This window comes from Labrus bergylta, chromosome 19 (genome assembly GCF_963930695.1).
Source record: "Labrus bergylta chromosome 19, fLabBer1.1, whole genome shotgun sequence".
Classification (NCBI taxonomy): Eukaryota; Metazoa; Chordata; class Actinopteri; order Labriformes; family Labridae; genus Labrus; species Labrus bergylta.
The window spans coordinates 23,627,578-23,651,419 of NC_089213.1; the positions used below are offsets into that span (position 1 = coordinate 23,627,578).

Sequence of the window (23,842 nt, forward strand, 5' to 3'; positions counted from 1 at the left end):
TGTCCATTACAACATTGCTCCCCTTATGTAAATAAAGAGATTGATAGAAGACAAAATCATCAGCGTAGGTCTCTTATCAAACACATATAAAACAAGGACCTTATAAAACACAAAAATACACATAGGCAAAAATTATCTTTTCATATTTATATTTAAAGGGCAGAATTATCTATGTTTATATGGCATTATCAGTAGGACGATTCTTCAGCAGAATATTCAAATAATGAAATAATGAAAAGGGATAGGGTAAGCACTGTTTAAAATAAAACAAACATCTGTTAAAGGAGAAATATTGCTGTAAAATTAGGTGTTGTAAGACCAGGCTTTTTTCTACTCTTAAGTTTACAAAAATAAAAAACAAACATGGTATATATCGATATTTTGACCAAAGGAATCAATGTATAAGAGTAGGTAACTTAAAGATTAAACATAATTTTATAAAAGTCAGTATCTCTATTTATTACCAAACAATCAGGTATTCAGCTTATTAGTGTTATCTCCTTTCAGATCCTGTTTTGAAGCAGAAAATAAGCAGTGACTCTAATTATTGGACGTATCAATGCCAAAAAGATGACATTATAGCAGGAAAATCACATCAAATCAAGTGAACCATAGGGGATTGATTTTAATACAGTAAATAATTCTTTTATATCTGTTTATTAACGTACTGAAGGTTTACTATCATTAAAATTTTAAAAAGCAAAATAAATGTAAATAAACAAAGAAGTTAAAATAGGTTGATGTGCAATTAAAAAATAAAGATGTGTAGGGAAAGAATCACACCTTGTAATATTGTATCCTTAATTGTAAAGACCTCCACGTGGGAGTATAGTTACATTTCTCAATTCAAATCATGAATAACTGTTGACAATCTGTCACTGTGAGTTAATACATCACAGCAGCTTATCCTCAGGGAAAATTGGAGTTAAAGCCTTGTTTGATTCGACCTATAGACCTGAGGGATCCTTTAAAGCAGAGTTACATACACGCAGCTGTGTGATAAATTGACCAGCTGGGGCTACTTTGGGCTTCTAATATCTCTTATGGATGATGTGATGGATGGTAAAACTGTAGCATCAGAAAGCTTAGAGGCAGTTACAAATAAGCTTGAGCTGCCATCGATGAAAAGCAAATGAATAGCCAACAATTTAAGATGCTTACATTTACAGGAAACCAGAAAACTTTGTGTGGTGTGTATGTGTGTGTTGTGGGGGGGTAACCATTTGTTCATTAGAAAACAGAACTTGTATTTACAGCGTACGAAGATCAGATTGCTTATTGAGTTTAAAATAGAAGAATTAGAGAACTGAGGGAACACTATTTCTAGCAAGGTGCAGCAATAATGTGCTCATAATGTGCTATCAGGTTGTCCAGCAATACGTGACATTCACATTCAAGGTTTCTTCAATTGGTCACATTTAGTCAAATTGTAGAAAATAGTCTCCATATATCTGTCTGGAGTTTGTCTCTGTGGGTTCTGATGAGGTCACTCATCGGCTTGAGACTGATGACTGGATTTGCGAGCGCCTCGGCCCAGTCGGTCCACAGCCACACTCTCAAAGGCTTGCCTCATGAGAGGATGCTCCTCCAGGACCTCGTTGAAACTGTCCACGCTCAGGGAGTAAAGGCGGCAGTAGGTGTCAGCCTTCACAGTGGCTGTGCGCCGTCCTTGGGTCAGCAAGCAGATCTCTGAATCAAAGAAGAGAATGTTAGTTTTAAGCTTTAAAACAATAGTTTGAGGAATAGTGTGCGGTTTTTCTATCAGCTAAAATCTTTGGCTCAAAGACTGCAAGTTTAATAAATCAGCAATCTGAAGACGTCCCTCAGGTTTTTGGAAATGATTCTTAACACATTTAAATCATTTCTAGGTAAACCATTTATGTAAAGGCTGATTAAATTAAAGTAAGGTGATAAAATAATCATAGGCTGGGATGACAAAATTATTAAGACTAGCATTCATTTTGGGACAATGACAAAGTGAAAATTAACAACATTATCAGCTTTTTAAAAGAGCAGAGCAAATAGAATCCTCAGAGCCTCTGAAAGTTCTAATGAGTAACTTTTGAGGGGTTTAATCAAAGATGATTCACCCCCAAAATATGCTCCATCGTTGAGTGTTATCTCCCTGTTGCCACGAGGGATGACAGTAACGGCGCCATGCTGGATGAAATACATTTTCCGACCGAGCGTGCCTTCTCGTATTATCAAGTCCCCAGGTTGAAAAACCTCGAAACGCAGCTTGGTCAGGATCACTGTTACAAAATGAGGATCGGTGTTGGCGAACAGCGGCATGTTGGCTACCAGACCACGGCAGTTAAAGCTGACGATCTCCTGCATGGAAGACAAAGAGAAGACGGGATGCGTTATGAACCTTTTTTTTCCTTCAAATTTTTACTTTTATTCTGAAATGTTTTGTAAAATAGCTGATTTAAAAAAAAAATGGGCTCCTGTTTTCACAACTGATTGATTATTATATTTCAAACTAAATTCTTTTACAAAACCAACGTTGTACCAACCTATTGTTATTGTTCTGTTATACTGTATATTTAGGTTTAGGTTGTTTGTTTGGGGAAAAAAATAGTTTGAATATGGATGCATGGAATGATTATTTGAATGATTGACTCTGGAGCTTATTCTTTCTTTGAATAATAATTTTGCATATAAAAATCAAGATATAAGGCAAAAATGTGATCTGACTTTTTAGCATATTAGCTTATTAGCTTGTACAATACTTTGTGGGACATATTTTCCCATGCTACAAAATTGATTGAGAACAATATTAATGTGGACATTGCTTTATATAAATGTTTTGCAACATCATGTTTCAGGCTTCATTTGTATCCATGTGAGCATGTGTTAATTAAACAGCAAAGCAGAGATGTCAAATCAAGGTTTTGATTTACGTCGCACCTCCTTGAGAGGATCACTGAGCTCTCCGAGGATGCTGTCCTCGTCGAACATCTTCCCCTGGAACCGCTGCTCGTAATAATCGTGGATCCTCTGCCTCACGTCCGCTGGCAGTTTATGGAACGACATGTACTGCTCCACTTGCTTATACTGAAACATTTGTACAAAACACAAGCTGATTTGACCGTCATGAGTGAACAATAGAAATTCCACAGGTCAGATGTCACATGAAGTCACATTTTTTTTTCTCCATTTGTTAGCTTAATTATTGCACAATAATTACAGAGCTGTTTTTTTTTTCAGCCCTAAGTGGATTACAATCTCATTTGTAATGGGCATTAGCTAACAGTGATCCCAAACAAAGGTGCTGCCATTTGTTTATCATCCCTCAGTTCTATCATTTGAAAATTCCCTGGACAAGATCACGTTAAGGCCACAAAAGCTATTAGATAATAAACACATTTTCCAGGCCTTTGGCTTAGCTTCCATGAAAAAGAACTGGAAAGTAAGCAAGCTTATGAAATACAACATGGCTGTGATATTAAACCTCACAGCCAGAATCACATTAGCATCCACGTGAAGCTCCCAGGACATCAAACAAGAGAAGCTGTGGGTCAAAATGTTCAGTTTGTTAATCTTTTCCAATCCGTGCAGAGATCATTACCTTCTCTTGATACTGCCGGTGTGATGCGTCTAAAGACTGCACCAGGGTAGTGGCATGACCAAGGAACATGGCGTAGCAGGTGGCCCCCACCACCATGCTGATCATGGTGAGCCAAACATCTGTCATGCCCTCGGGAGGGTGGGCTCCGTACCCTATACACAGCATGTGACTCATAGCCATAAAGAGGGCATAGGAGTACTGGATGTGCCATGTATCGTTCTGAGGAGAACAGAGTTTCTTGTAATTAGAGAAATCAGAAAACAGTTTGCATTTGCTACAATTGTAATTTAAGAACTACACAAACTAACTTTGTTGTTCAAAGTTATGTGAGATGATTGATACCATTATTGTGCGTATGTTTTGTAAGAAGGTACAACCAGTGGTCAGTTACACAAATGAAAAAAAGGAAACAGCTATGTTGAAGAAAAAAAGTTAGAATAAATAGTTAGGCATGGTACCACTTTGTAATAAAATATTATTTTTACTCTCCTGTTTTAGTGCAGCTAGATTAGCTTTAACCTCATGTTTACAGTTTTTCTGCTAACCTAAGCTAATGGGCTGCTGATTTTAGCTGCATAATTACTGTGCAGATGTGACAGTGCAATCAGTCTTCCCATTTAACTCTCAGCATGAAAGCTAAGAAGCACATTTGCCTTGTTGTCAAGCTTTTTCTTGAATTACTTTGAAAGTTTAGAATTGAGCTTTTTAGGAAGGGTACAATTCAGCTAATTAAGAAATTTGAAATATGATGAAATTATTAAGTAAGGTTAACATAAAAGTACAAATGAATGCACAGATTCTTCAGGAAGTTTCATTTGATTTGTTTTGGGGGAATTTTAACCCCATATACAAAGCTTGTGTGTTATGGATTGATGTATTAATGGACGTGTACTAACCACCATATTGTTTTTGGATACCCAGCAGTCTGGGGGGAAGTCTTGCAGCATAGGCACCATGAAGGTCAGACAGCCGTCCCAGTGACACAACAGCAGCATCATGCCGATCAAGTTCACTATACGCACGACAGCACTGGCCAGATCGTAGGTCATGTGAAAAATCTGATGGAAGTTGTATGGAGAAAGAAAAGGACATGAAACTTTAAAAAAAAGAAAAAAAAAAAAAAGAAAAGTGTACTGTTATGAGCATTGTCTCTCTGCTTGTCTTCCCTACTTTACCTCTTCCCACTGGTGGATGTAGCGGATGAGGCGGGACAGTCGCAAAAGGCGCAGCAAACTGAGGATTTTGGTGAAGCGCACAATGCGGAGGGCGCGGGCAGTGCGGTACACGTCAGACGACTCCTGCCGGGCTTCCAGGTCAACGATGAGGAAGATGTAGTCAACGGGGATGGAGGAGATAAAGTCCACCAGGAACCAGGTGCGGAGGTAATGCTTGCGGATCTCGTTTGGGTCCAGGATGATGTGGCTGTCCTCTCCCGGGATTCCCGTGCGGAAATTGAGAACCAGATCCATGAGAAATAGAGTGTCAGACAGGACGTTAAAGGTAATCCAAGGCCAGGTGTTCTGGTCCTCAAAGAAAGTGATCCCCCATGGCAAGATGACCAGATTACTCATCATTAGCAGGAGCATCACAATGTCCCAGTAAAACCTGTTCAGAAAAAAATATTTTTGAAGATTCATGTTGTGCAAATGTAAAGATGTATTAACTCTCTCCCACCTCGACATCAGTACTTAAAACAAAGTACACACAAAAACAAACCGTTTTAGTGGCTCAAAAATTGGGAGTGTTTCTGGTTTTACAATTTGTGTATGGATAGGAAAGATTACTAGTTATGATGCTTCTCTGTTAAAGTCAGCTTGTGCATCAAAACTCTTTGGGTGAAGTGTTTACAGGGAGGCCAAGAGAGCTTTGCCGAGGTTAAATGCCCTCGTATTACTGCAGGTAGCACAAGGCTTAAAGATCAAATATGTTCATATTATGAATGAATCAACTGTAAGGGTCTCTGGAAGTCACTCATACAGCTTCAGTGTATCTGTATATCACTTAGTACAGCGGCTGGTTCAGGTCTTTCAGATAGTTGAAGTACCAGACAACTTCCATGTGTGATAGTGTTAGACCGACAGTTACTCACATGTCTGTGTTTTAAGTTCAGAGTGGTTCTATGCTCCCTTGTTAAATAATTGCTATTACTACATGTTAAGAAGACCACTCGGGTTTTAATCCTCAATTCAAGTTCTTGGCGTCAAACGTCAAACGTTTTATCTTTGGCCACCTAGTCAACGTGATGACGTCATCCTCCTACAGCTTACAGCCTACTATTGCTACACTACTAGAAACCTACAACCTCAAACTGATATGCAAGATAGTTCTCTTAAAGGTCACACATTATGCAAAATACACTTTACCATGTTTTTCTAACACTACTCTGTGTCCCCAGGCTGTTGACAACCCCCCCCCCCAATTATGAGAGACCTCCATCCTCTCCGTCTTTTGCCTGCTCCACTTTTCAGAAAAATGTGTGCTCAAACTTGCTGTTTGGAGATTTTCCCTTTGTGACATCACAAAGGGAAGTAGCCCCTCCCCCCAGGTGGGTGACACTCCCACAACTAGGTGTTTGATACCCTCTGAGTCTGCCTTCTCACCGTAGAAAATAGAGCAGAGTGCAAGAAAGCCTGAGTCATCCAAACCATAGAGGGGGCGTGGTCAGACACAGCTCACTTACATATTTAAAGGTACAGACACAGAAAATGGCCTGTTCTGAGCAGGGCTGAAGTAGAGGGGTTTATAGGCATGTTAAAATACAGGACAATGATTTTTAACAAGAAACATAACAGACATGTTTTTGGGGAGCTCTGAGACTTAACTAGTTGAAAAGGAGTGTAATATGTGACCTTTAATTCTGGCTTTGATATCTGAAGCGAAGATGAACAGAGCATTACGTTCAAAACTGCATTTGGAATGTACTTTTGTTCTTAAGCAATTCAACTGCAAAAAAAAAATGCCCTTACAAATCTCAGTGCTAGTTCACATATTTTGTATTTAACGTTTCATTCATCACAACCTCTAAATCAAAAATAAGATATAACACATTAATTAGTGGACTTAAGGGGCACTGGTAAACAATTAATTTGCCTTCAGACACAGCCAGATACGTTGTTTCCGTCTCTTTTCCAATCCTTAAGATGAGTAAAGCTATTCTCCTTCTATTACTAGCTCCATACTTCATTGAACAGATGTGAAACTGGTGATCATCTTTTACATTTGATCTAGTGAATATTTAATCTTGGACTTTACGTTTAACTTAAAGGCTTTAAGTTTGGGAAGTCATCCAAACAGAAGAGCAGTGTGTCGTTTGGGGAATGACCCATTTCTTCGTGACCCTTACTCTTGCAACAGCTCCTGTCACAGGAGGAACCCCTCTCATCAAAAATGTATGCTGCTTACCCCATCGGGTTCAATATAGCAAATACAATGAAGGAAAGGAAAACGTCACTACTTCTGGACATGTCTGATACACAGTGAGCTGCTCTTAGACGTCTTTGCTGTCTGCTTCATGTCATACAAGTCTTTATCCCTTTCAGGTCTCCAGTGGCTCATTATAAGACGTGGCTTAGCGGTTTGGGTTTCCTTACAGACTGTTTCCATCAATTGACAATCACCTCAGCTCTCTCTCTCTCTGGCTCTTAGTCTCTCTTTCATTACAGAGGCAGCAGAACCAATTCTACAATTCTACAATTCACTTAGCAGACGCTTTTCTCCAAAGCGACGTACATCAGAGAGTAAGTACAACACAAGCAAGGATCTAGAAAAAAGGGAACAATGTCAGTAAGAGCAAACGATCAGCTTTGAGTCTGATTGGACACACAGGTGCTGACAGGAAGTGACCAGAGGCAAAGCACAACATTGAGGGCAGTTCTTGAGAGCTCTAATCAGTATAGAAACCATCTTATAAGTCATTGTTATCAAACAAAAACCAACCACATTATCATCATCATCATCAATAATATGGAGACCATCATCATTAAGTTAGTAGGTATTCATGAAAGAGCTGGGTCTTTAGCTTTTTCTTAAAGGTGCAGAGGGACTCTCTGAACATAAACATAGTCTGGTTTATGTTCAGAACCAGAACATAAACCAGACTATTTTCAATCACTGTCACCCTTCACAACCATAAAAACATTTAATTCTCTAGCCAATCAGAGCACAGAACTGATAGATTAGTTCCTCGTTCCTCACTCACATGTATCCCTTTGTCTATCACTTTGACACGTGTCCTCTTCTGTCTACCAGCTGATTTACATCACTACTTATCACATCCACTCATGTTGCAGCAGATTAGTGGACACTTGCTGCTTATAACTCCACCAAAGACTCTGGACTGCATTATAGCTGTTAACATGGGGCATGTGCATGTGTGTGTGTGTGTGTGTGTGTGTGTGTGTGTGTGTGTGTGTGTGTGCTAAAGCATGAGTGTATTCAGTCTCCAGTCAAAACCTTTTAGATGAGCTATTATTAACAGTTAAGAGTAAAAAATGAGTAGGACTGTGGATTCATAGTGTTCCATGTTGGTCCTAAAAGCAAGGTTCAATCAGCTTATCGTCTAAGTTTAGTTTGTGCCTTTTAAGAGCGAGCACAGTCAGAAAGAGTAATGTGATTGATGTCACACTAGCCGGCAATCTGCCATGTTGTGTACATTCTTGTTGTGGCTTTATAGTAGGCATGGCAACATTGGGCAGTCTTTTGTTCAACAACTGGTCCAGACTGAAATATCTTTAATATTGGGAGTAAAAACGATGTTTATACTCCTCAGTTCACCGAAGTCAAACTCCTCGCGTGCGTGTGTGTGTGTGAGCATACCTGGCCAATCAAAGTGATTCTGAATTATTATTACTATTGTCTATTTTTTTTTTCAGTCTATGTTTTGTCATGCTGTCTTGTCTGCTTTGTTGTTGTTGTTTTTTGTTTTATTTTGTTTTTATACTGTCAATGTTATGTCTATATGTTTGTCTTTTTTTGTGTGTGTGTTACTAAATGAAAATGCAAATACAAATATAGGTATAACAAAAAAGTCATTCTGATTCTCAGAGGACAATCCTAACAGCTTTTTCACAAGCGCCAACTTGAGCTGAACATTTGGTATATTGCTTTAAATCAACTTGACGACTTTTGTATGGAGTGCCTTTAACTTGTACGGGCATTTAAGTTTTCCACAGGATGTTAATGTTAGGAATAATAAAATGCTATAGTAAGAGAAATAGAAACCTCATACCTGCTAAACATCCTCACCAATATGATTGTGAGGTTGTTAGTGTCATTGGTGTTATTTCATCACTTCTTTACTTTGCCTAGTACAAAATTACAATGTTACTAGCATTTTATCCTCATATATAGATTTAATTTTTAAACATTTTAGCCACAGGCAAGCTGCATAAAGTCCATCGATGTAATGTAAAGTTTTGTAAATAAAAAGAAGATTGAAGAATATTTAACAAGAAAGGTTCTCTGGTGGTCAAAATGCCATATAATGTGATTAGACCCTGCCAATTTGATTACAACATGTACATGTATAGGATGTTCACTATAGGCTACTGAGATTTATACATTTGCTTATTTTCTCACTTTAAATCCGACTCAAAAGCCAAAATCCAAACAGCTATTTGACCTTCAGAGCTCTGCACCAAAAACGTGCCATTTCAATTCATTCATTTTACAGGGGAAGCTGGAGCATAAGGTTTAAGGAGAGTAGGCCGTTGATAATCCCCCCCTCAGCTGTCTGTGTATTATTACATAATAGAGCAAGATTGGAATTATAGGGATTCTTATGGGCAATAATCCCTGTTCACGGGTTGATCCTCTCTGTCTGGCATAGCCCTGATGTTTAAAATTGTTTAAATTGATGGCAGCTATTATTAGTGACCGCACAGACGGAGTGTTTGGTGGTCTAAGATGATCAGACCCAAAGCTGTATTATATGCCCAATCCTCCAAAAGTGAGCCCAACCAAGAGTGAGAAATTATTGGATGTTAAATAGAGCACCTTGGGTCACTTTAATCATGAGAATCAATAGATGTATTCCTGCCTCTTCATAAAGACAGAGAAAGGAAGTTGCTGGGAGTTATCATTAATCCAGATGATCTTGTCCTATATACTGTATCACTAATCAAATCCCTTCATCTCCTTATCATGTGCTAGGAACCATGACATCAGCTGCTGTGCTGGAGTCTGTCCTTGGAAATATTAGATCTGAGCACAGTCGCAGGCAGTTTTGTTGGAAGAAAATCAAATGCTTCTGAAGGAAATTCATGGAAGACGAATGATGAATCAGGCAAAAGATTACAGACTTTTATATTCACATTTTGACGGTTTTCTGCAGGAATAATGTTCCTATACATAGCCCTGACGACACACCCTCATAATTACCTGAAGTCACTGTAAGGGTGGATGATCCACACTCCAAAGCTCTTGACCCTGGCCTGCTCAGCAGCAACACCCTTATGACTGCCAAACATGCGCAAGGAGAACTTGTTGACCCCGGGTTGCAGCAATGATCCAAACTGCCTCTGGAAGTAGGTGGACTGGTCCTCCACCATGTCATCATCGCCGCCTCCATCAGGCTCATCGTTGGTGTTCAGCAGGCCATCAGGATCGGCCGTGTAGTCGTCATTGTGAGTCTTAACCAAGGAGAAGAGCGTTTTGGTCACATCGCTTTTCTTGTCTGCTTTTGGGGAGGGGGTACCAGGGGGGCTCGTCCTCTGGGAGCCGCTTCTCCATCTTGAGAAGCTCCAGTTGCTCCAACTGCGGTACCTGGAGGTCTCCGACTTGTGGGTCGGGCTGTCGCTGCAGCGTTTCTGGTCTTTAACACTCCTGGTGGGACTTGTCATTTTTACACCTTGCACTTCAGAATGAAGGATTTACTGTCCCTTGTTTCTTGGCTGTTAGGGTCCTGATCCTAAAATTCACTGGCAGACACCGTTTCCAGTAGCTACCATTGCCATTTAATGCATTGCTGATGTTGACTTCTATTTAAAAAGAAATACATCTATACTGATAAGCCTGTAGGCATGATACTAAATGAAATGCTGTGTAGCAGCAATAACATGTGGGCTACCAATGACAGAAGTAGCCTATACTTTTTGCTATCCTGACACACTGTTAGGCATGTTGATAACACTGTGTGTCTCCAGACAGTCTATAAACTAAATGTGACACCACTGCAATGAAAAAAGTACCTTTTGCCCTCTTTGGTATCATTGCAAGTCTCAAAATCTTCTGAAAACAATGTTTTCTCAACGCACGAGTATCCTCAATGTAAACCCCAAAAGGTTGAAGACTCTTAAAAAAAAGTACTTTCCTGTCTGTCCTGTGATGAACGAAGTCTACTTGATGCAGAAATAAAAACTTCAGGTTCAGTGTTCCTCTGCTCTCCGTGTCTGGTTGACCATGCAGGACGGACGGACATTGACAGCCAGGGCTCAGTAGCCTTCAATAATCGGCTTGTTGGCATAACTGCGTCCACTCACCTCTCTCCTCCTCCTCCTCCTCCTCCTCCTCCTCTTCTCCTCGGTCCTCTCCCACCTCCCCCCTGTGGCCATATCGCCCTCCCTCCGCTCGAAAAACTCCCAGGGTTTGTGTCAAGGTCAGGTCGGATTTCGGAGACGAGGTGTGAACCCTACAGGTCGGTAGCAACCAAACTGCATTACGTAGGCGACGTCACATTTCACATCCACACATTAGCCTACTGCTGTCGTCTTTGAGCGGGAACTACAGCAGCTGGTTATCACACTCAATATTTCATTCACAGTAACAGGCTGTAAAACCAGTCAATAAAAGAGGGGATAACATAAATAGTGTTTGTCCCTCATAAGCTACAATTTAACAGCCTACCCCTGCATTAATAAAAAAAAAGACTAGTGGGTCTACCTGTTCGCTACTTTCAGTGTTTTTCAAGACCCCAGACGTCTTTTAAGTTTGTAAATGGCCACTGATGCTATTTAATTAATAAATATAAAGTCATGGTTGTTGTTGTTTTTCTCTGTATGTTTTCCCTGTATTTAACTGTATTGCTTTGTACAGCACTTTGATTTAAAGCGCTTTATAAATAAATGTATCATTATTATTTATTATTAATACAGGCTTATTCTTGTGTGGTTAACATATTGACAAATGATGTAGCTCCAATAAAATAGGCATATTTACTGTTGTCATATTTTTTTGTATTAGTTTTCATTTTAGTTAAGGAAATGCAAAAATATGTAGTACTTTTGTAGGCCTACAAGCTTTGTTTTAACCAATTGAAGCTAAACTATTATTTATTTCTGTAAAGGTAAAGGCCTACACTTGTGCGTATTTATTCATTGTCTTTTGAATAGTAAAGCTAAAGTTAGATATCTTGCATTTAGGTTATAGTCTTAGGAAATAGTTTTGCATAAATAGGCATATGGGAGATATAGCTAAAGTTATAGTTTAGAAATGACTTAGTTCAAACATAGAACATTTGTCACTGCACAATAATAACTGTATATGTTCTTTCAGTCACCACAACTGTCTATTTATTTATTATTATTATCAGTCATTCACTGAACAGCAATTGCTCTGGCCACTTTTTACATACTTCTCTCTCATATAACCACAAATATATTTTTGTTTTTGTAAAAGCTGCTGTTTAGGATTGCTGCTAACAAAGTTTCGTTGTGTCCTTGTATACAATGATAATAAAGATTCTATCTATCTATTTGCCAATCAGCAGCACAAAGATTCAAACTTGTTAGCCCACATTGTCTTTGCATTATCTGTTATTCAATTTGCACACAAAAACAGTGCTTCAAAAAATCAGCTTATCCAGAGGGTTTGGACCTTTATAAGGACTTCAGATCTTACCCGACAATTATTTTAATTATCGATTCATGTTATTTTCTACCCCTTGTTTGTAATACTTAATATCGACAGTAATGGATTAATCCAGTATTAAGACCTTATTTTTCATTCTATTTCCCGCCCCAGAAAGAATCTATTTCATATTTAATTTTTTACAAAGGATGATGTTGTATATTGTGAGCCATGGTGAGCTGTGTTGAACTGTATTCAAATGAAAGATAACAGTCAGAGGATGCTCCCCTCTGGCACATCACATTGTTTGTTAGTTAATATTGTAATCCATTTTATTAAGTTTGTGTTGCATGTTAAACAGATGGATAACCTTCTGAAGTTTAATGAACACTATGAAGAAAATGTCTCTGTGGAGAGATGGATACAACTAACGCTGTTTTTTTTTTAACACCTAACGTATGCCGTGTGCTGTTTATCCCTTTACATCTGGAGTTGTAGATATTCAATCCTTCATACAGTTTATAATCCTGTTCCGTGCTGCCCACAACATGTGTTCTCTCCTGATACCTTCCTGTCAGCGAGCAGGTCAGTCTTCATGATATAGACCCCTGAAGTGGATCACATTTCCCCTTGTCCGCCACGTACTTAGAAGTGGCAGGAGTCATGTTCGCATTCACACCAGTGCCTCAGGGCAATCTGAACAGGCACATTTGAGAAGACACAGTCACAGTCATCGGGGTCACTCTTTAAGTGTGCAATTAGGTTTAGAGTTTCACATATCAAGTTTATCAGAAAACTAAACTAAGGTAGGAGCTCTTAAGAACTTCATGAAGTTTTATCCCCTGGCATGTGGAGCAAACAAGGAGAAACGACATTAAGAATGAGTGAAATCATCATTCAATAAGTATTAATAAGTTTTATTAGCAAATGTTGTACGTTCCTATTAAACTTACTTTACATTACGTTGACTAACTAATGTATGAGGTATCACTTCCTTATTTTAAACCAATAGACTTTACAATCAAGCAGAGACATGCTCATACTGAACTGACTAGTGTAACACAACAAACTATGTGCAAACTATCCGCCTGATGTAGAACAAACATGTCAGCCGTAGATAACACAGAATGTGAAATTAAGGTATTCTGATTTGACACAAATCCTACAGTGTGCCTTGAGTTCTTTTCTTTTAAAGGAGACTTTCCAGTACACATTCGAGTGTGTTGACATTTTTTGCATTGCAAGGGTTATGACATGACAGCATTTGCATTTTTTACGACAAGAAACCAGATAAGGCAAGGGGACTTATTAGCTGAAAGGGATCCAAGTATGTAGTGTTTCAAGTTTGACAAGGTGCTTTTCTGTGCTTTCTTTTCCTTCCATTTGTGTCTTTTCTCTGTCTTACAAAAGCAGGAAAAAAAAGTATAGAGCGACGGTGCCCACTTGCCTGAAATGATAAATGATCTGCAGTAAAAAAAAACAGCCCATGAACACATCACCACCAACTGGAAATTATTTTGGGTACAAATTCATTCTTACTTTTATTGTAGCTCAGAAACAAAGCGATAACAATTCAAACACCACTCAGTCCTGAAAAATGACACAAACATAAAAAATCAATCCGGCTCTTAGAATAAATATTAACTTCAGGGAGTTTTGTTTTGGATCATGGAGGTTGTTTTTCCGCTGGGTTTAGGGCCGCACAGCTTCCTAGAAAACACAATTGTGCAATTATTATTCCACTTTGTACTTTATAATTTGATTTTTTGTTTGTGATTAAAAGTGTCTGTTTGACTTACAAAGCCAATGGGCGGTTCTTCACATGATCACATATCGATCTGTATCCCGTCAGCTGTTCTTTCAACATATTTATCTCCTGATTCCAGGCATTAGACGCTGCATTTAAGGAAGCTTAGAAAAAAAAGGAGAAAGGACTCAGACCTAAACATTCATTCTTGTTTTACACCACATGATGGCAGCAGCAGACATGTATGACTTATGTGTTCAAGTTTACCTGAAATCTCGTTTTGTTCCTTCTTAATACCGGTCAAATCATCCGTTCTCTTGTTCTGTGATAATGGGGGAGAATTGTCAGTCATCTGGTTCTCATGTGACAAAAGCACTGAATACCTGTTTCTTTAACCCTATGACATCCAACCTGTAAAACTAAACCGCAGGGTCTGACAAGAGGGGATTTCTACCCTCTCAGGGCTGTTAAAATACTGTTAAATAAACTTAAATCTTTATCAACACAATTCACTTTTAACACCAGAGGTAGAAGTAATCTCTCTGAAGAAAAGTACTCCCTGTGCCAATATGCATTCTCACATCAATGGATTGTAGGAACTGATGTGTAAATGAGTTAACAAGCTGTAGTTCAGTGGTTGCAAACCTATGGGTCTGACCCCTCTGCTGGGTCACAAAGATGCATTTCAAGGGTCACGCTGTATTTTTTCTTCTCTTTCTTCAGACCATGAACAGCCCACAGGCATCTGTAATGTGAGCAGAAACCAGACAGGCACTACTTTTCTTTTAAAAAGGAGCCTCTTTTTTTAAAGGGTATCGGACATATTGGTGTAATCTTCACACTGGGTTTTGTAGCCTCCTGTAGATTTTTAAAATCTAGAATCTTATTCATAAAGTAATTTCTAACTTTAGGTTTAAGAGAGGTACAGGGGTTAAACTGTAATATTTTGTGGTAATATTTGGAGGAGTAGAAGAGGTCAAAATGCTCCAGCAACACTTGTAGTAAGAAGATCAACTTTATTAACAATTTAGACCGGCGCGTTTCGGCTCGTGGCCTTCATCAGGGTCATCAAGAAACAGATTAACAAACATAATTTAAATAGGGTGGGTACACAATTAAAGGAAAGGTAAAAAAAATAATTAAAAAAGGTAGGGACAACCAATCAGAAGCCTCCACATATGTGTGTATCAGCCAATAGGGCACATGCAAGGTGGGCTGCTTTGTTGGCCAGGTAACATGGTGGTGAAGGGCGTGTCTAACAAAAACAAGGCTGACATCACAACTGGTCAACAGGTAGGGGTAAAGGGGATGGTTAAAGGGGACACAAGAGTCATTTAGAATCCTTCTAACAAAAAGAGTAAGAAGAGGTGAAGAACACTAAGCAAATACAACAAGGGATTTAAAAAAATAAATTAAAATAATCTTACAATATGTTTAAAAATGTATATACCAAACAATGCAAAATATTAGATGATGAAGGCCACGAGCTGAAACGCGTTGGTCTAACTTGTTAATGAGATGAGATGAGATGAGATGAGATTCAACTTTATTGTCATTACACATATACAAGTATAGAGTAACGAAATGAGGTTTGGCATCTCACCAGAAGTGCAAATAAGCAGAAAGTGCAAGAGTCTGTGCTATGTACAGTAATTACAAAATTTACAGATATAGACAAAAAAAGTGAATTATTAGGTATATCTGGATGGCTGGATTAATGGGATGCAATAAATATAAATAAATGCTATAAATAAGTAATGCTACAAAATAAGTGTATTCTTAGGATTATAATACACAGATTAAGGTGCAGTGAGCATGCTATACTAATAATATACAGATTAAGATGCAGTGAGCATGCTATACTAATAATATACAGATTAAGATGCAGTGAGCATGCTATACTAATAATATACAGATTAAGATGCAGTGAGCATGCTATACTAATAATATACAGATTAAGATGCAGTGAGCATGCTATACTAATAATATACAGATTAAGATGCAGTGAGCATGCTATACTAATAATATACAGATTAAGATGCAGTGAGCATGCTATACTAGTTTATACTAGTTTAATAAAGTTGATCTTCTTACTACAAGTGTTGCTGGAGCTTTTTGACCTCTTCTAAGCCTTTCAATCTTGTTTGTTTGAAGTTTGTGCCAGAAAATCCTCTTTTTCTCTAATATTTGGAGGAGTAGAAATAAAGTTGTATAAAATAAAGTTGGTACAGTTAGGCAAAACTTAACTGAGGTTGAAAAAGTATGTCACACATCTATTTCATAAGACAGGTGCCAAGGAGAGAAATGAGTGCATGCAGGAGTTACCTTGCAAAAATTAATAAATTCCACTGGAGAGTTAAGTTAATGTACTTATTTCCTTTCCATCACTGACAAAAGCATGAACATTATGTGCTCAGAAAACCCTTTCTAAGCTTTAATATTCACAATATTACGTTATTTTATTTTATTTTTTTAAAGGGTTCACAGCATCATAGCTCTGCCCAAATAAGAGCCAGCGGCCATGGGTTCAAATCTGACCTTTGTCATCCCCAAACTCTCTCTTCCTATTATTCATTCTCTTCAGCTGCCTAATCACCTGTATCATTCAAATGCATAAAGTGAAGAAATAGAAAATATAACAGGAGAGCCACACTCTCTGGTCACATTGGATTGCAATTGCTTCTTTGTGTGTGTGTGTAAAAAAAAAACGTCACCTTCTCTTTTTCACAGGTGGCAATCTCTGTTTTCTTCTTCTCCAACTCCGGGCCGAGTTTGGCCACCACAGCCTCCAGGTCCCACAGCTCTTTGCTCCTCTGAGTCAGCCGCTTCTCCATTGTCATTTTAATTAATTCTACATTTATGTATTGATTATCAACTCTCTGTTTGTACATTTCCAGCTTTTCCTGCCCCTTGTCCATGATTTTCATCACTTGTTGTTGTCCAAAAACAATCACCAGGATACCCATGGATACCAGGGAGGACAAAATGACACAAATCCACTGATACCGCATGGATGCTGATTGTAGGCTGTAATGCAGAAAGACTGAAATAAAGAGAGGATGATGACAAATGTGCAGTCAAAATGATGTGCACAGTCAAAGCTCTTATATTAACAAAAACATCTTCTTACCTTTTTCGTAATAACTTCAGCTTTAGTGTCTGCTTTCTTCTGTTCACTTGTTTTTTCTCTCTCTAGTTGCAGGATTTTTAGCTTGGATCTTCCTCTTCACACTTTTCAAACTGTTGCCCCCTCCCCTTTCTTTACAGGATGTCGGTGTGAGTTTCACAATGCAAACAGGTTGAGCAGCTCATTTTACAATTACTGGGTCACTTAAATATCTGCACACATCAACCTAACCCCTAACCCAGTAATTGTAAAATGAGGGGTTAGGTTGATGTGTGCAGATATTTAAGTGATGAAGAGTACAGCTAGACTCTGGCCAAAATATAAGCGGGTGAACGGGTTATCTATGAAAGGAAGTTTACAAAATGAATTGATGAGAACCCCCCAAAAAAACTTTTAGTATGAATGAGCAGTGTGCACCAGTTTACAACCACAACGTCGGAAATAGGATCAAAATGCTGATTTTGCATGTTCTGATTTATCTTGATTAAAAAAAAAATAGAAATCTTTTATATATATTGCTAGCAACAGAGTTTGATTTGTTCGTTTTCCCCCCCAAGTGTAACCTCTCCATCAGGAAATATTGACTGATAATTTTTTTAAAAACATGAAAAAGCAGATTGATGCACCTGTTGTTTTAAAGGTGTGTTGCGTCGAGAAGATTTTGGGACTCATGTTCTGAACATAATGAACATCATGGAGCATTTAGCAGCTTCAGATAGTATTTTTATGAACATATTCGGCTGGATCAAAAGTAAAACACTGAAGAATAAAATAAAAGGTTAGTGAGAAAAAATCTGTACCATTTCAAATATTTTGTTGCAATTGGGAAATATCATGTAATGTCCTGAGTCTAAATCAGAAACCCCTTTAAATGATCACTGTGCAGCATAACTTTTCACTGACATTACTGTGCTGCTAGACCTCTTATCTCTTACAGGTAATGCACACATCCCTGCCCCACGTGCATCAGGATCTTGTTTTGGCATTTCTGGTCTGACCGGCCTCACTTGACTTTGCAAGACAATGTGGCTGTGTTATAAGGTAAAGGCCCTTTCAACTCTGTTAAGTCAAGATGACTGCAGTGAAAAAGTCTTTTATAAGTTTTATACATTTATTTTTGGGGTGGGTTCCTATAGGGAGAGCTCAGTGTGTGGATCTGTGTGTTTGGTTAAGCCTGGACTGAGGAACAACAGTCTTAAGTACTGTAAAGGACAGATGTGATATTTTCCTGGGGATGCTTACAAACTGTCCTGCAGCCAAGCAGTTGCAAGCCAACATGGTCAATGATCAAAGTTAGTAGCTTCTCTTAGCAGCACCCTCAACTGCCAATGAGAGAAACACATTTAAATAAGAAGGGTTACAATTTTACAATTCACTTAGCAGATGCTTTTATCCAAAGCGACGTACATCATAGAGTGAGTACAACACTAATCCATTCATACATCGGCACCGAAGCAGAGGGAGCAATGTGGGGTCAAGTGTCTTGCCCAAGGACACATCGGACATGTTGCTCAGCTGGGGATCGAACCCTCGACCTACCGGATGAGCGGCCGGGACTTGACTTACCTGTAGATAGACTTTCTTTTGGGGGTGGGGGGGGGGTTAGTTTGATCATTTAGGGCACTAAAAACCTTACTAGGATTAGTTATATATATATATATATATAAAAAAGCTTCTGCTGAGTTCTTTGTGCAACCTGTCTGTGTGTGCCTTTTTTGATAGTCTTGATATCCAAGATCTTGATGTGCAGCTTTTGTTTAGTCGGGAATCCGTTGTAATCGCAGTATACGCTCTTTGAAAATGAACACAATCAAGTCTGTGGGTTTGGGCGGGATCGTGGGCGGGTATATCCTTATCTTTCAGTTATTTTACATTTTAAAGAGATTTGTTGCCACAGCTGTGTGATTTGTGACTGTATTGAAAAGATGAAAAGCAAACATTTATATTTTTTGCAGTTCCCCTTTTTTCCTTGAGCAGCTGTGCAGCTGTGGTCCCAACTGAGCCACAGCCGCCCCTAGAAAGGTTTCAAGAAATCAATTTCTGAAAGTTACAGATTAAATAAAGTGGATTTGTGAATAATAAAGTGAATAAAGAAACTCGTTGAGATTTTGAAATAATTTTCTCAAGAGTGTCCTGTAGCCAAGACAGAGAGCAGCCACACTTACAAATGATGACACGCTCTGTAACAGCACATTGCAGACAGCAGGACTAACTGGTTGAGTTAAGTGCATCCTTCATTCCTCTCATTCATTCCTTTTTGTAGATAACAACGTAATACAAAATGTTCAGCAGTTTTGGTGGTGACTTCAAACAGTGCTTTGATAACAGATGGCTCACTCAGACAGTTTCTGAAAAACAGGTGGTGTAAGACTGAGTTTGGGAAAAGATTGTTTTCATGAACGTGCCATGATCCTCCCACACGTTATCCAGTCAGCAAAACAAACGTCACAGTTTTGTTTTATTTCATTTTTTTAATTTAACCTTTATTTAACCAGTAAAAAGTCTCATTGAGATTAAAAACCTCTTTTACAAGAGCGTCCTGACCAAGACAGGCAGCAGCACAATTACAGGGTTTCAGACATAAAACACATAAATACAGGAATCACAAAAAGAACCATTCATCAGAATCTGTCATAAGTCATCAGCAACAAAGTGATCAAAAAGGGCAATACGAGTTAGCTAAAACATCTACAGTCAGATATTTCTGCCTCCAGATCATTAAGACCACCTTTAAAAACATTCAAGTAAACCAGCTCCCCAAGATTTAAAGTATCAAGTAGTACTTGAACGTCCTTTTTCCTAATTCAGTACGGGCTTTAGGGATGGTTAGAAGGTGTAAGTAACTTCCATTACTTTTTTGAAGTATGTAGCTCTGTAGATAGGATGGAAGCAGACCGAGAATACCCTTATAAATAAAAATATGCCAGTGGTTTAGTCTACGTGCTGACAAGGCAGACCAACCAACCCGAGCATACAAGGAGCAGTGGTGAGTAAGGGCTTTTAGATTAGTGTTAAACCTCAGTGCCCCATGGTAGACAGTATCCAGTGCATGTAAATAGCATCGCCATAGTTTAGCACCGACATAAAAGTGGCAGCAACAAGTGTTTTTTGGCCTTAAATGAAAAGCAACACTTTGTATATTAGTTTCTACTAAATCCTACACTGAGTTTTGACATATATCTCAAAGATCAGGTGGACATCAGTTTATTCTTTGTACCTTAAAAGTTCTGTATTTTAATGTCTCTCTTCAGTGCAAAGATATTTTCAGCAAAACTAAATGTGTGTATGAACGTAATCGTGCAGAAAATTCAGAGTGTCAGAGTTATGAATAATACATTCATTTGTTTGACATTTACTGAAAAGTAAACAGTTCTGACAGTTTAGCTGCCAGAGGAATTATCAGAGTAAAAAAGTAAAATACTCCAAATCACTCAGCAATGTGTGTTGAGGAAATTATTAAGCCTTGACTTCACACATTAAGACTCAGTTGACTCAGATGGCTTACGTTGATGAAAGTTTATACATAAGAAGAATACTCATGAGGAGACATGATTCAACATCACACTTCTGTTCTCGTGTCTTGCTCAACCACATCTGCAGAACTTTTCGAAAGGCATCGCATATATCCTAAAAGACATTATCATTATCAGGGTCACATTGACCCACCTAGACTAAACTGTGACGTCTATAACACTGGAGCAGACAACAAGTCTACCAAACATCCTTACAGATATCAGGAAGAACAGCTGACACTCTCTAAGCTGTACTTGGTTTCTAATAACAACTGAACTCTATCAGGTCTGACTGACATGAGAGAACAATGAATAAACCTAATGACATCTGTACATTATAATCTAAATAACTACAGAAATTCCACCACAATGTGGTTTAGCATTAAAAAAAAAAGGGAAATACAAGAAAGTAACAAGCACCTGAACATCTTATTTTTAGTAGTGGAGAAAATTCACAAATGTACTCATTTACATTTCAACACAACACTTCTGCAATTATAAAAAAATAAGAAAAGTATTTAGTATTTCTATGTAGTCTTGCTATTGTTCATCCAACATCACTGTCATGGCTTACAGGGACATTTTAAAACAATGGCTCCATCATCACTGTGACTGATCACACCTGTGTTTTTCTTCTGATGACAACTCATAAAAAGGCCTGTCAGAACCTGTATCATCATTTCTCTCATGATGTGCTATCCACCCACTCCCCCCTTTTCCATCTTCATGTGCCCTCATCCTTTCCTCCCCAACTTCCAGGCATGTCACGCCCACAGTCTCCATCCCCTCGTATATAATAAAAGCCGGTCACTCTCACTGAGAAAACATCAGTTTGTTGGAGAGAATGCAGCGATGATTTCAATGGGATGCCTCACAGGATTTTGGATAATTGCACTGCTGACTCTTCATGGATCAGATGTGGGAGGTAATTTCTTACAGATTCTGAAAACACTTACACTTCATTTTTGACAAATAATATTGCACTGTTGTTAACTATGTTGTTACTTGATTTTCTATCTCCATAGAGTCCAAAGGAAACTCTCTCAATGAGCCTGACATCCCCTTCCCACCTGCTCGTCCTACCCCTCAGAACCTCGCTGCCATCTGCCATCAGGGTCAGGGTCGTCCCAGGTACCCGGCCAGCTTCTTCTCACGCTCCGGTGGCAGCCGTTACCGTCGCCTTGGAAACACCATCAACCGTTTGGAGTCCTGGTACAGGTCATGCTGCAGCGAACAGGAGAGCCAGATCCTCTGCTGCACCACACAGGCGGTGAGTCTCTGCATGAGATTCTGAGTGTTTGAGGAGAAAAAGAAAACACAGATTCAGACAAAAGGATCATTTTATTATTATTATTTATAAATATCACAGTTAGCATTAAAGATGAGAAAACTGTACTGTGCCGGATTGATGCAGCAGTTTTTGGATCAAGTATAAACACATATATAGGCTACTACTAAATTTTCTCATATGTACAAGAATACTGTTATTTCTTACTACAATCTCCCCCAATAGTTCAACAACTGCTGTGACCATTCATAAAAAAAACATACTTTGTTTTATATTTTAAAGTGCTACATAAAGCACAGACACAAAAGAGCTGGCAGGCCGATATATTTCATGTTTTTTTGGTTCTCCTATGCTTTTTTTTTGTTTTTGTTTTTCAGTTTGCTCCTCTACACAAAAATAATAGTTTAAATGTGTATTTGTTCTCATGAACTTACTTTTCCTTTTTCATCTTTTCTTTTAAATATGTATTGAACCAGTCATTTTGTTGGGGAAATATAAGATTAACAAAAAATAAATAAAAACGAGATAAAATACTATAAAAATGTTGTAATATTCAAATAATAATGCAGAATAGTTATTTCTGAATTTTAAAAAAAAAAGTTTATTTGTGGCCTTTTTCTTGTTGGAATATAAAAATAGTGAAAATAAAAGTGACTCTCCTTGCAGCAATTTAACTTACCGCGACACATAAAGTACCTGACCCTGAAAATAACTCAACTTTTAAAACCTTATTAGAACAGCAACAATAGATAGGCAGAGTAGAATACAAATGACTTTCTACCTTTTCTGTTATTTCTGTTTAAGTAGTTTACTGCACTCAAATAGATTAAACAGTGTGATAAAAATAATGAGATAAATAAAGATAAATAAATAAATAAATAAATGAATAAATAAAGATGCTGTATCCTTTTCTCTGACACTTTATCTCACGTTTGAAGATAAGCAGCCTTTCTCTTCTCTTACAGTGGAAAGAGACCCTGTCTCAGTTCTGTGTGGAGGAATACTCGACGAAGACACTTGCATATGAGTGCTGTGAGGGCAGAGGAGACGCACGCTGGATCTGCTTCAACAGCGAGCTCCCAAACCCAGACTACAACCCAACACTAGGGTACACTGCACCAGCAGTCCCCCCACAGCCAGAATTCACTTTCAATGCAAGTGCTTGCTAAAGGTTCAAAGAGGGTGCAGTTTGATACAGACATCATAAGAGTAAAAGTATATGGTGGTACAACAAAGATTTTTGGAGAATATTTTGGAATGAGATTAGTTTAATATACTCAGATGTAGACACAAAGAAAGAACAATAAATGCTGATTTTTTTTTTTTTTTAATACTCTAGCTGACAACTGAATGTCCTGCAGATTACAGATGTTAAGAGGAGGACAGGACATGCTTGTTGTGTTACTAAAGCATTAAGAGCACAACAGCTGAAGTTGATTATTTTGACCCGTTCTAGACTATGGGAAAAAACCTTATTAAGTTGCATGTGTTACCTGTTATAACCCAAAAACATTTTGGCCTGAGTAGCTTTCATGGTTTCTGATGTAGAATTCTTAGTTAGAAAAATAAAGATGGAATAAAGACATGAAAGTTTCCATGTTTTTTTTTCTGTACGATGATAGGCCATTTTCCAAGTTGACAACAAATTTTGTTTCAAATAGTAAAAAAAAAAGTGTGAGTTTATGGTTTTAGTCTTGAAGTGATGTGATTAAAAACATTCAGACAGCTAATACCACAAGTGTCCACCAGGGGTCACTGTTGGCTACCATGGTTGGAGGTGGGCCATTCACACATCAGCGATGAATGAGAAAAT

General features: G+C 38.3%; 3 protein-coding genes across 4 annotated transcripts; 1 reads left to right on the forward strand and 2 right to left on the reverse strand.

Moving 5' to 3' along the window:
- Window positions 1-95: 95 nt before the first annotated feature.
- On the reverse strand, window positions 96-11,720 carry hcn3 (hyperpolarization activated cyclic nucleotide-gated potassium channel 3). The gene is made up of 7 exons (XM_020648614.3): window positions 9,950-11,720; window positions 4,747-5,176; window positions 4,468-4,629; window positions 3,572-3,790; window positions 2,911-3,057; window positions 2,091-2,331; window positions 96-1,689 (listed from the first exon to the last, which is right to left on the reverse strand). The coding sequence occupies exons 1-7, from the start codon at window positions 10,408-10,410 to the stop codon at window positions 1,487-1,489; spliced, it is 1,863 nt and encodes a 620-aa protein (XP_020504270.3). The 5' UTR covers window positions 10,411-11,720; the 3' UTR covers window positions 96-1,486.
- A 1,536-nt stretch (window positions 11,721-13,256) lies between these two features.
- On the reverse strand, window positions 13,257-17,390 carry si:ch73-347e22.8 (uncharacterized). Of its 2 annotated transcripts, none has more exons than XM_065948021.1 (5): window positions 17,233-17,390; window positions 16,817-17,145; window positions 14,370-14,424; window positions 14,155-14,266; window positions 13,257-14,065 (listed from the first exon to the last, which is right to left on the reverse strand). In XM_065948021.1, exons 2-5 carry the CDS (start codon window positions 17,111-17,113, stop codon window positions 14,002-14,004), a joined length of 528 nt encoding a protein of 175 aa, XP_065804093.1. In that variant the 5' UTR covers window positions 17,114-17,145; window positions 17,233-17,390; the 3' UTR covers window positions 13,257-14,001. The 2 variants fall into 2 exon arrangements, with proteins under 2 accessions (XP_065804093.1, XP_065804094.1); XM_065948022.1 differs by having other exon boundaries at window positions 16,817-17,129; window positions 17,233-17,386.
- A 2,309-nt stretch (window positions 17,391-19,699) lies between these two features.
- Window positions 19,700-23,613, forward strand: ecm1a (extracellular matrix protein 1a). The gene is made up of 3 exons (XM_020648587.3): window positions 19,700-21,666; window positions 21,767-22,011; window positions 22,995-23,613. The coding sequence occupies exons 1-3, from the start codon at window positions 21,429-21,431 to the stop codon at window positions 23,196-23,198; spliced, it is 687 nt and encodes a 228-aa protein (XP_020504243.2). The 5' UTR covers window positions 19,700-21,428; the 3' UTR covers window positions 23,199-23,613.
- The last annotated feature ends 229 nt before the right edge of the window (window positions 23,614-23,842 follow it).

What these genes read in the sequence shown, in the direction of transcription:
- hcn3 (XM_020648614.3), bottom strand. Translation starts at nt 10,410, where the DNA reads ATGACAAGTCCCACCAGGAGTGTTAAAGACCAGAAACGCTGCAGCGAC. An exon ending in CACCCTTACAGTGACTTCAG is followed by an intron (nt 5,177 to 9,949) that starts GTAATTATGAGG and finishes TTTTCTGAACAG; the next exon opens with GTTTTACTGGGACATTGTGA. An exon ending in TCAGTGATCCTCTCAAGGAG is followed by an intron (nt 2,332 to 2,910) that starts GTGCGACGTAAA and finishes TCTTCCATGCAG; the next exon opens with GAGATCGTCAGCTTTAACTG.
- si:ch73-347e22.8 (XM_065948021.1), bottom strand. Translation starts at nt 17,113, where the DNA reads ATGCGGTATCAGTGGATTTGTGTCATTTTGTCCTCCCTGGTATCCATG. An exon ending in GGAACAAAACGAGATTTCAG is followed by an intron (nt 14,267 to 14,369) that starts GTAAACTTGAAC and finishes TTTTTTTCTAAG; the next exon opens with CTTCCTTAAATGCAGCGTCT. An exon ending in AAGAACCGCCCATTGGCTTT is followed by an intron (nt 14,066 to 14,154) that starts GTAAGTCAAACA and finishes TGTGTTTTCTAG; the next exon opens with GAAGCTGTGCGGCCCTAAAC.
- ecm1a (XM_020648587.3), top strand. Translation starts at nt 21,429, where the DNA reads ATGATGTGCTATCCACCCACTCCCCCCTTTTCCATCTTCATGTGCCCT. An exon ending in TCATGGATCAGATGTGGGAG is followed by an intron (nt 21,667 to 21,766) that starts GTAATTTCTTAC and finishes CTATCTCCATAG; the next exon opens with AGTCCAAAGGAAACTCTCTC. An exon ending in TCTGCTGCACCACACAGGCG is followed by an intron (nt 22,012 to 22,994) that starts GTGAGTCTCTGC and finishes CTTCTCTTACAG; the next exon opens with TGGAAAGAGACCCTGTCTCA.